At 32.1% G+C, this 12150-nt stretch overlaps 1 protein-coding gene across 1 annotated transcript in view; it reads left to right on the top strand.

The window, feature by feature from the left end:
- Nucleotides 1-12150, top strand: part of LOC114331990 (protein GDAP2 homolog) — a 301926-nt gene that overhangs the window by 265958 nt on the left and 23818 nt on the right. The window contains exon 9 of the mRNA XM_050644685.1: nt 2407-2560. Within this exon, the coding sequence (XP_050500642.1) occupies nt 2407-2560 (154 nt within the window). The remainder of the gene's footprint in view (nt 1-2406; nt 2561-12150) is intronic.

The raw sequence follows: 12150 nt of genomic DNA, 5'->3' as shown, positions 1-12150 counted from the left end.
ATCTTCTTGCTGATTATATCTAGGTTCCATTCCTAGGTCCTTATGGAGATCACTGTTTGTCACATACCAAGGAGCATCTACAATATTTCTCAGTATTTTGTTCTGGCATTTTTGTATAATTTTTATATTACGTGGTCTAGTACACCCTCATAGTGGACATCCATAAATCCATACAGGTACAGGTCTTAATATTTGTTTATAAAGTAATAACTTATTCTGCATCGACAATGTGGAGTTTCTTCCAATTAGCCAATACACTTTTTAAATCCTTCTTTTGCCTTTCATAGCCACAGGGCTGTACGTTTCCTTCCTGTTTTGTTTTTTTTGTAGACCACTTCCAGCTGATTCTAAAAAAAAATTAAAATGAATGGTAATTTTTCTATTCTTTACAATTAAAAATCAAAAGAAATAGGTACTATTTACAGGTAATAATATGCATAAATAATTCGATTCATATAGAATAAAGAAAATTGAAAACGGATTTTATAATACTTACATAATTGTTTAAACAAAAGAAATCCAGCCAGTGCAAAACTAACAGACAGAACAGCAAAAAAAGCCACTAATTTCCATTTTCCCAATAGTCTTTATCTATGCATTTTCCAATCAGAAATTTTTAGGTTATCATGAAATGTGATGACCACGCGACCTTACATAGATACATGCGCGGCAAATTTGAAAATGAACGCAAATTTAATAGTAAATGGCCTCTCTTAAAATATAGGATATTGGTAGTATGTTCAAAGAATGTCTTGTGGTAACATTCCACCAATAATTTAATCAGATAGGCACCGAATGTTCCTTGAATGTCCAGGACATTTAAACATTAATAGAACTTTGATAGTACATTCCTGGAATGTTTTGTGTTGTTAGGGTGTAGAGTTGTGAAAAAAATAATGGAGATATATAGGGTGTTTCATTAATAATTGTCCATATAGTAACTGGAGAAACCTTAGCGTAAAATACGAAGATTTAACCTAAAACACTTAAATAAAATGTAGTTCCTTACTGAGTTACAGGGTGTTTTATCTAAACATTTAAAAATTACTGTTGCTCAGCATTTTAAAACTATTCGACGTATTCTTTTCATACTTAGCAGAAAGTGCGACTACTAGACACCCTACTAAATTATGATAAACAAACGTTTCTAGCTACCACCAGAGGCGTACGACAGGGGATGGTGAATGGTTGACCCTTCTCAAATTCTACACCACTGGAGGAATTACTATTTTAGTGCCATTTTTAAATTATACAATACTTTCTACGTAAATAATATACTCTTCCTTGGTAACGATAAAGTCATTAGTTTTCGAGATATTTGAAGTTAAATATGAAACGGCACAGTTATTTTGATTAATTTATGATACGATTCAAATATGATTAAAATTTAAAAATTATTTGTACCCAGTACTTTAAAACTATTTGGCGTATCCTTATGATATTTGTCAGAAAGTGTAGGTCCTGTACACCCTACTAAATTAAGATAAATTAACGTTTCTAGCTACTAACAGAGGCGTACGACAGGGGATAGTGGCTGGTTGACCCTTCCCAAATTCTACGCCACTGACGAAATTGCTATTTTAGTGTAATTTTTTGATTTTGCAATACTTTTTATGTAAATATTATACTCTTGATTCGTAACGATAAATTGATTAGTTTTCGAGATATTTGAAACTAAGAATGATGCGGCACAATACATTAATCAAAATAACCGTGTCGTTTCATTTTTAACTGCAAACATCTCGAAAACTAATGACTTTATCGTTATGAAGGAAGAGTATATTATTTTCATAGAAAGTATTGGAGAATTTAAAAATTTAACCAAAATATCAATTTCGCCAGTGGCGTAGAATTTGGAAAGGGTCAACCATTCACTTTCCCCCGTCGTACGCCTCTGGTAATAGTCAGAAACCTTTGTTTAACATAATTTAGTAGTTTGTACAGTACCTATACTACCTACCAAGTATGAAAAGGATACGTCGAATAGTTTTAAAATGCTATACAAAAATAGTTTTTAAATTTTTAGATAAAACACCCTGTAACTCAGTAAGTAACCACATTTTATTTGAGTGTTTTAGGTTAAATCTTCGTATTTTGTGCTAAGGTTTCTCCAGTTATTATATGGACAATTATTAATGAAACACCCTGTATAATGGAGAAGGAGAGATTGAGCTCATTCTTGCAGTGGCTTAATTGACACTATAATAATTTCCGTTAGATGATATTTAACGAGTTGACATTTTAACATATTTTAAATATTTATTTATTTCTAAAATTATTATTCTCGAAAATTTCGCAAATTAAGATATGACTCTTTTCGTCTAAGTAAATTAAAAATTTTAATGACTTATTTTTTGTTTTTGCTTTTGTCATTCTTTAAATAATCTGTTGTTTTTTTTGTTGCAGATACGAGCGACTTCTTAGACGTGCCAAATCAGAGGACTTGACGGAAGTATCAGGAATTGGGTGTTTGTATCAAAGTGGAGTCGATAGGCTCGGTAGACCCGTGGTCGTTTTTATAGGAAAATGGTTCCCTTTCAACAAAATCAACCTAGATAAGGTAAGTCAAGAATATTTATCAGTAGCTAAAAACATCGTACTAGTAGTATTTTTTGGGTACTAAACTACAATCTCATCTAGAATAAAAAAAGTGGTCGCTTCAGTCTTAACGCTTAGAGACCCTTGGTTTCGATAGTCTAGTCTAGACTCTAGACCTAGACTCTAGACCTAGACTAGATTCTTCCACTTCTCCGGTCCTTAACTTGTTCTCTACAGTCCCTTTTACCCTATTCTTCTATGACCTTCGTGGTCTTAGAACGTTTCTTCCTTGAGACATTCGTGAAACATGTCCCCACCATCTAACTCTCTGCACCACATTTTCTGTGTTATTTTCGGTCTCTTATACATTTTCATTGTCTTGTCATTGTTATTGAGGCGTCCATCTCCAACAATTAAAATGTTTTGGGCATGTTATGAGAGCAAACACAGAAAACATGAAAAGACTCATTATACAAGGAAAGGTGGAGGCCAAAGATCACGAGGAAGATCCCCAGCAAGATGGATCGATCAAATTTTAGGAATATGCAAAAGACCTATGGGTCATGAGTTAAAAGAAATGACCAGAGGCAGATATCTTTAGAGACGGACAATACACGACATTACGTCGCCCACTACACTCTCTCCGGGGGTTAGAATTGAAGAGAGAGAGATACATCTTCATTAGCTTCTAATTTATTTATCTCCGCCATTCCCCGTTAGCCTCCTTTATACCACCAAAAACTTCTCATGATTGTTCTCTACCAAATCTCTAGCTTCTTTTCTTCTTTCTGGTGCATTGTCTAAATTTCACATGCATACAACACCGTTGATCTCACTATTGGCTCCCTGGACACGTTTTTTGCCTTCAACAGTGCGTCTAATGATCCTACTGCTTTGCTATCTTTCAATAACCGTTTATCTATTTCTCTCTCTCCGTCTCCTCTATTTGTAACAGTTACTCACAGGGTACTCAAATTCTATTTCCTTCTCAAATTTATACTCTCTGTCATTCGTTCTTAGAGATCCATTTATTTTGATCTGCATTTCCCCTATAGCGATACGCTTTAATTACTATTTTTGCTAATTTTAATTTTAATAATTTTTTCTCAAAACGAAATAATATGGGCCATATAAAAGTCACAGTTAATATACAAACCAGATGCTAAGAAAGACATGGTTTTACAAAACGAAATGCATCCCTAACCATATGTTTTTGGTGTGTTCAGTGTAACAAATTGAATTCCCCATAAATTAATTATCATATCAGACCATTATGTCAACAACTCACTTTGGACATGCAATCGTTTTAAAACTGCAGAAGTGTTTCTGTTTTTATACGCCAGATCTAAATAATGTATTGCCCATCTGGTCAGAGGGTAGAAACACAAACAGATTAGCGTCTGTGGCTTTTTTTTTCAGTCTCTTCACAGCATGCGAACAAGCCGCACTCTCGCTAACAATCGACCCACTCCGAGACCTAAGCAAAACACCTTTTTGTTACCAAAATAAATAAATATTTTACTGTTCGTCGTTAACTTATTTTGATTATTTTTTAATTAATTCCGTCAACTCACACCTACCGTAATACCCCTCTCATTTCAATATGCTTGGTTTTTTCTTGGTTTATGATCAGGCTATATTTTCTAGGTGCTTCTTCAAATTTTGTTCATTTTTCGAAGTTCTGTTCTTGAACGTGTCAGAAACATCAAGTCATCTGCAAAACCTATGCACTGTTGACTTTTGTTCAGAATCGTACTGCTTGTCTGCATCTTGGCTCCTCTAATAATTATCTTTTCTAATACTATTTTAGTCCTCCATTGACGTTAAACTGATTTGAAAAACTTCCCTCTATCATGACTTTATTTCCTGTATTAATTAGAGTCCGTTTCTCTGATATCCTTAGTGATCTCATTGCTTCTATAGCGATACGCTTTAATTACTATTTTTGCTAATTTTAATTTTAATATTTTTTCTCAAAAACGAACCAGCGTTAGTCATTCAAATACAAAATGTTAAGAGACAGGGCTTGGCCCTGTCACATCTGTTTTTCGTCTGTCGGTGCAACAGGCTGCACCCTCATTAATTGAGTACTTTATCAGACAGTTATTGTGTCAACAGCTCGCTATGCATTCGAAATTGTTTTTCTTAAAACTGTAAAAGTAGACGCCAGACTTAGTGATTTATTTGCTCATCTGGTCAAGGGGAAAGGAACACAAACATTATCATCGTTTGTGGTTGTTTTCTTTAGTTACTACACAACACGTGAACGGTTCACACACACACCGACTCGACCCTCTCCGAGAGACCTAACGAAACACATTTTCGTTACAACAATAAAATTACCGTTTGTTTTATTATATTCATTTTTAATTAAATTTCCGCACCACACCTATCGGAATACTTCGTATAGTCCATTTCGTTATAAATATGGAGTCGTAGGCCTGTTTAAAATCAATAAAGAGCATATGCACGCAGTCATTAAAAATATTAGTTATATTAACAGAAATAATAATAAATTCAACAAGATCCAACTAATATACTGTTATGCTCTGTATTTTCTCACTGTTATGAGATTGATCAGCATCTTATAAATTCAATTAATCAATTAATTATTATTATTTTATTACTACTCATGGAAAAAAAACAAAATTTAATAAAAACTTTCCAATAAAAAATATTCTCAGGGCTAATTGATTTTAATGTATCGCCTTTAGTTTGTGGTTTCTAGTATTTCTCGTTGCTTACTTTATCCAGGACAAAACAGGGAAAATGAATATACTCAAAATCATGTAAATTTTATAAATATTATTTATTTATATACTATACCATAAATATAAGATTCAAAATGTATGCTAAAACTTTATTCTGTTGTTAAAATTTCTTATCTAATAAAATTAATCTTTAATTCTACTATCTCCTTTTTCTTTTAAAAATTTTCATTTAAATGATTCGGTAGACTGTTCTGATTATTAAAAAAACAAAATTTAATTTTCACCTTTTTAAATAGATTATTTATCTCTTCTATGAATTTATGAATGAATAAATTATGCTGAAAAAACTGATTTACAAAAACAAATATGGTATGTAATGTATAACAACTCTCTCCTTTTCACAAATAATCTGACTAACCTTTTTTTATCTTCTTTACTTCTTCTCATAGATTGTGTTGTCCTCGGTTCTCCCACACGTGCTCCTCGGATGCCGCTACGGTCTTTCTCTTCCAAAACTGTTTCACAAACAAAAAACAGCATTCGCTCGAAATCTCTCCTCTATTTAGTTTTCGACTCAATACAAACAATATCAATCTTTACAATTACAAGATTTTTTCTCTCAGCTCTATATCTTGTGCAAAATTGATGCAAACCGGCTACACGTTCCAGACAGAAAACTGGAATCTCTTCGGACACGAGGAGATTGTACTTCTCGATTCGATCACGATTTCGTCTCAAGAGGAATCTGCTTACACTGCCACCAAATTCACCACTTTGCACAAAATTACTATTTTTCGAACTGGACTGCTCCCTTCCAATCTTAATTACACAGTACATAGTACATAACCCCTTTTCCTTCATCAATCTGAGACTCAACCACTCTGTTCTCCCTCCGTCAATCTCTCATTACATCCCTACTTTCATTTCTTAAGAACAAATAGTGTTGTATACAAATTTTCTGTCTTGTCAAATTTCCAGGAGATATTAAAATTAATTTCTTTCTTACATCCTAGAAAATTTTAAAACTAAATAAAATTGTTTATCGTCGTTTTTTTCTAGGAAACCATTTAGAAACATTCTATTGTCTACTACAACCGCGAGTACATTCACTTTCTAATCTGACCGTATTTTAGTTCATTGTTTAAATTTGTATAAGTCCGTTCGTAGAATCTTTACCACTAAACATTTCCTCTTTCCACGAAACACTGCTTACGGCTAAATCATATTATTTACAAATTTTGGCTATATACAGGGCGATGAAAATTTACGATGTCGTGTTCTTTGACATAAAATTAATTCTCTAAATTTTCCCCATAAAATTATTTAACAATACATAGATCTAAAAGTTCCAAATCGCGGGTAAAATACATAATACATAAAGCACAATTGATATTTTTAGATGAATAAATACTCATTCATTCATTGTTATTATATCCTCAGTTATCCATTGAGGCGAACTAACTTTGAAAATAATCTAAATATCTAATGTTCGAACTTAGTTTAACGAAGTTGATTTTGAACTAAACGAAGCTCGGTTATCTTATTGTTCTTCGCATCAATGTAGTACATGTACCCTATTCACGTTATAATATTCAGACATGTTTCTAGAACAACCGTTTATATTATTTTATCAAGCTGATGATAATTCCGAACTGTTATATTGAAAATACGTGCTCATACGTGTGATGTCTGTGTAAAATGTATTGACCTACAAATATTATTTAGAAAAAGAAATTATATAGGTCGGGAAAATAAACTATTATATTTTTTCTTAGTTTCAAAGTGAATAGGTACTAAAATTGAACAGTGATACTGGGGTAGGTCGACTAGGATAAGACTAAGTTACTAGTGATAGAGAAAATATGTCAAATGATACGGTAAAACAAGAACAGAACTAACTAATGTATTAAAAAAAATGAAGTTTAATTCAAGCAAAAAAGGAAAGTACTGCGGAATGTCGAAAATTAAAAATACATTAAAGACCCTTCTACTTTATATGCTGTCATTCACCTTATGTGATCGTTCCATTCTACTCGTGATGTTCTCCACCTTGTATCATCTCCGTCGTATATCTGTACTTCTATCTCTATCCCATAGTGTTTTACTCTCGATTTTTCTAAGGGTTTTCATCTCCGCTGTTTCTAGCATTATCTTTGTCCTCTCTGTGTCAGGTCATGTTTCTGCCACCTAAGTCATTAATGGTCTGATGACTGTTTTGTAAATTCTGCCTTTCATTTCTTTTCCGATAGTTTAATCTCTCCATATAAGATATTGTGACGAATTACCGACAGCAAATAACAGGTTTCGTGTCGATAGCTCGTTACGTATGGAGACATCTGGAAGGATGACTCATCAGACGAGCGAGGAAAAGATTTCTCGAAAAAGATCGCCTACGCATTACTAATGTTGGGCGGTTCTATTTTTCTAGAACGTTCAAGAACATGGCTTGTATTTTTATATTCAATATAAATAAGGATGGAATTTTTAGGAGTAGTTAGTCTGTAAAATAAATTCGATCTGTAACTTGTATAAATAAATTCGTATAAACGAACCGAGAGTATTATTTTAACCGTAAGCACGCTACAATATTCAGGCAACCTGCGGCTCTAGATATTGTGATGCCTAGATATTTAAGAGGATGGGTACGTATTTTCGGCTGCAATGCTATTCAAATGGGGATTCATTTTTTTCGAATCCTGAGAAAACTAATAAGTATTTTTGAAAAATTTAAACGCAGAATGAAAGATTACGTTATTAGCGAGGGCCGAAAGTCCCTAAGAACTTCTATAATGTTTATTTTAATAAGTTACAGGGGTGAAAAACTAAGAGAGAATTTAGTGTGATTTTTAATTTCACATATCTCATTCAAAATAAACTTTTTATTTATTCTAAGGGACTTTCGGTCGTCGGTAATAATTTAGTCTTTCATTCTGCGTTTAAATTATTCAAAAATATTTATTGGTTTTTTCAGGATTCAAAAAAAATGAACACAATGTCCGTGGTAATATTTTCCAAATCTATCTTTGTCTTACAACGCACTCAGTCGAATTGAATATTGTCAGCATGTCAGTCAGACAGTGACTAGCAGTGACAATTTTAAATATTTGACGTGGCATCGGGAATATTTTAAGTTGTTGATTAAATAATATTGATATACAGTGATGAGCGCGCTAGTAACCGGCAAAATAGCGCAAAAGATGGAAAACACATTAAGTTGTGAGATAAAAAGAAATAAAACTAGTAGAGTTGGTAAATTTAGCGATAGTAACATATAAATTGACATTATATTGATTGTTTCCCACCTTTAGATGTATCAGAGGAGTATGTCAACTAAAACTGTCACTGTGACAGCGGCACTTCTCAAACTCATCCGATACATCTAAAGGTGGGAAACAATCAATATAATGTCAATCTATAAGTTACTATCGCTAAATTTAACACCTCCACTAGGTTCATCTCTTTTTATCTCATAACTTAATATGTTTTCCATCTTTTGCGTTATTTTGCCGGTTATTAGTGCACTCATCACTATATAGTGTATTTAATAAATAATGGATTTAAGACGTGAACTTAATAAAAAGTTATTTATTGTGTATTATTTGTGGAAGATCCAAGCAGAGAATACATCAGGATAATATATTCTGTGATCCAAGTATTTTGTTGTTAAAGATGTTCAAAATTGTAAGCGTTCCATAGTAACAACATATTATTAAAAAATCACTTTAACACTTTTCCTCTTTTCTCGATTGAGTATTAGTTTTTGTTGTACATATAAATTATTACAATCACTGAATACATAGTGAAAAAATTATCAAATTTTTATTAACTGAATTAATAATTTGCAATTATACAAATAACAGTTATCCAAGAACATTCAAAAGCCGTCTCTTTAAGTTAATAATGACATTTTCAAGTAGAATGACATTCTAGTAATGTTTACATATCCATACCAGTGTGAATTTTACTACACGCAATTTGCCGTGTAAAGACAGAAAAAGTAGGGATAGCCGTAAAATATTTGCGAATTATGTACCCATGGCCTTAAACTACATCAATTATTGTTTTATTATCTGACCCTCTAGCTCCGATTTACATTCCTACTTTGAACGCTCTGAAATATTCTTCTTTACTGCAATATAAAATCAGATTGATTTTATTATGTATATCGTGAAAAAATGAAACAATGTTAATACAATGTTTTACATTGCGTGTGAATTTGGCCATAAAAATGGTAATTTAAAAGGAGAACTTTGCAAGTTTTGTTTATGATTTATACAAAGACACATTTATTAAGAAAATATACCTACCATTAAAACCACAGCCTTGAAACATATAAATTAGTGTTAGTTTGTATACATGTCTTGCCTTCTTGTCTTGTCTTATTCATGTTTTGCCTTAAAATTTATGAATACAATGTGGTTCGAAGAGACTTTGCTCCAATATGATTCGTTTTAAAGCTCTAAACGAGAATAAAGCTCTTCTTCTTCAAGTGCCATCTCCACGACGGAGATCGGCAATCATCACAGCTATTCGGATTTTAGAGACGGCTGCTCTGAAAATTTCATTTGATCCATCCGTACCATCCTTTGAGATTGCGCAGCCATGATATTCTATGTCTCCCTATGCTTCTTTTCCTGGGATCTTTCCCTGCATAATGAGCTGGAGCAAGTTATATCTCTCTCCACGTGTAATATGTCCGAGATATTCCAATTGTCTTGTATTTAAGACTTCAATTTCTTTATTCATCTTTCTCCATTCATCTATAATGCTGTAAATTTTTTTAAATATTTGAATTTTTTATTAATATTCCCGACCTATTTGTTGGATAGAGAAAGTAAATTATTATTATAGAAATTTTTCACACAACTTTTCCTGCAAAAATCCACATCTAAATGTAGTTGTTGTTTCGCAGATCCACCCTGGTCTACAATGTAATGATTTCTAAAGCAATATATTTTTTAATTATGGTTCATAAAATGTGCGCTTTGTATACAAATTTACAGCTTGTTTTTCAATAATAATTGTTTTATCGATAAGTGTTTGTAATAAACCATTTAATTGTATCAATAATAAGACGAAATTACTTTTCTGAGACTGTTATATCACTTATTCAATAGTTTGAAAACAAAATGTACCTTAATTTTTTTATTAATTAATTATTTAAATTTTTAATTTCACTTTTAACTCTTCACGGCATAATATTTTCATCTGTCTTCCATCTGGGGATGTTGCTTATCACATTGTGTCAAATAGATTTGGAAACATGTTATTTTGCTCTCTTGCTTAATTCTTTTTCCTAAAGAAGTTTGGACACTTGTTTAGTATACCTATATTATATTATTATACTAAATTACCGCTATTAGCTATTTTTGTACCTATTTTTGTTAATAGTTTCGATACTAATATGTACAAAAATGTTATTATCTGTTCTAGTTGTTCTCATTTTCAATATGTTTTGTTATTAATTATTGTATTCTTAATTTACTAATTTAACTATAGTCCATAACTATATTAAACTAGGTTGATCTTCTTGTTTAATTCCTTTTTGCATTTTTAAGGTGTCTGTTCTTTGACTATTTATTAGTACTTGCTCTAATCGACCAGTATGTTGAGTTATGTCAAGACTAACAATCGAAGAAAACATAAAGGGAAAAGAGGAATGATGAAAGAAAGTTTAAGATTTAATTTTGTTTCAGAGACCATCACCATATGTTTACGTACGTTTTACTAACTCAAGAGGAGGAAACGTACTTAAACAGATGGATATGGTCTCTGTAATAAAATGATATCTTAAACTGTCTTCCATTACCGTATTTCTACTCACATTTTGAGTCCTAGGAATCAAAATTCGTTGGGTTTTCACCTAGATAAATAAACGGGTTGTGGAATGCATATTGTAGATTCCCTCATGTCTATTCATTTATCGTCAGTTTACCTTGCAAATTGTAGAAGGCTCGGATTCAGGTTGTTACCAGAATTTCCAGCGTAAGGGAAGAGAAGAATTTTATGACTTATTAATTTAATAGTGGTATAATATTCCAGGCAATTATTCAGTATATCTAAATAATTTGAGAGCTACCGAATTGGCTCCAGATAGCAGAAGGTACAGTAAAACCCATTTATCTGTAACCGCGATGAAAAGACACGACAGACTTTCGTTGATGCGGTGCAAGTGAGCTTGAGGGTTTCAGTTAAATCTGTTCAGTTGTACTTAGGATAGAAGAGCTATAAAAATTTTAATTACATGCATTAAACGACAAGTATCTACAGCGAAAGATTTAGATTTAAAAAAATCTGTGAATGAATAGATTATAAGGTAAACATAAATCTCCGGCACATAGTAATAAGCCATTTTCGAAAAATAATGATATCAACACTCAATACCTTATTTATATACCTGTTGGATCGATTTTTAATTAAAGATTCAAACAAAGAAATTCATTTTCTCGAAACCAGGTAGGATGCAGGTAGAGATAAAATTCTGTATAGATCACTCGACGTTGATATCTCCCAGATAGAGATGACTATTTTTAGAAACTGATTTAATTGTCTTCTATTCAATTCGCCTTTCCAATTACTCTACACTATTCGTCAAAATAAAGATTTTTCTTGGTTGAATAGGAATATTGGTCATATATCTATAAGCAATAATCCTACACAGACAAGAAGTGTACAAAATCTTGTTCTATTTAACTTATTTTATATACAGTGATGAGCGCGCTAATACAGTGATGAGCGCGGCAAAATAGCACAAAAGATGGAAAACGTATTAAGTTGTGAGATAAAAAGAAATGAAACTAGTCGAGCTGGAAAATTTAGCGATATTAACCTATAAATTTACATTATATTGATTGTTTCTCACCTTTACACGTATCAGAGGAGTATGTCAACTAAAACTGTC

This window comes from Diabrotica virgifera, chromosome 2 (assembly GCF_917563875.1).
Source record: "Diabrotica virgifera virgifera chromosome 2, PGI_DIABVI_V3a".
Taxonomy (NCBI): domain Eukaryota; kingdom Metazoa; phylum Arthropoda; class Insecta; order Coleoptera; family Chrysomelidae; genus Diabrotica; species Diabrotica virgifera.
This window is presented reverse-complemented; position numbering and strand designations above follow the sequence as displayed.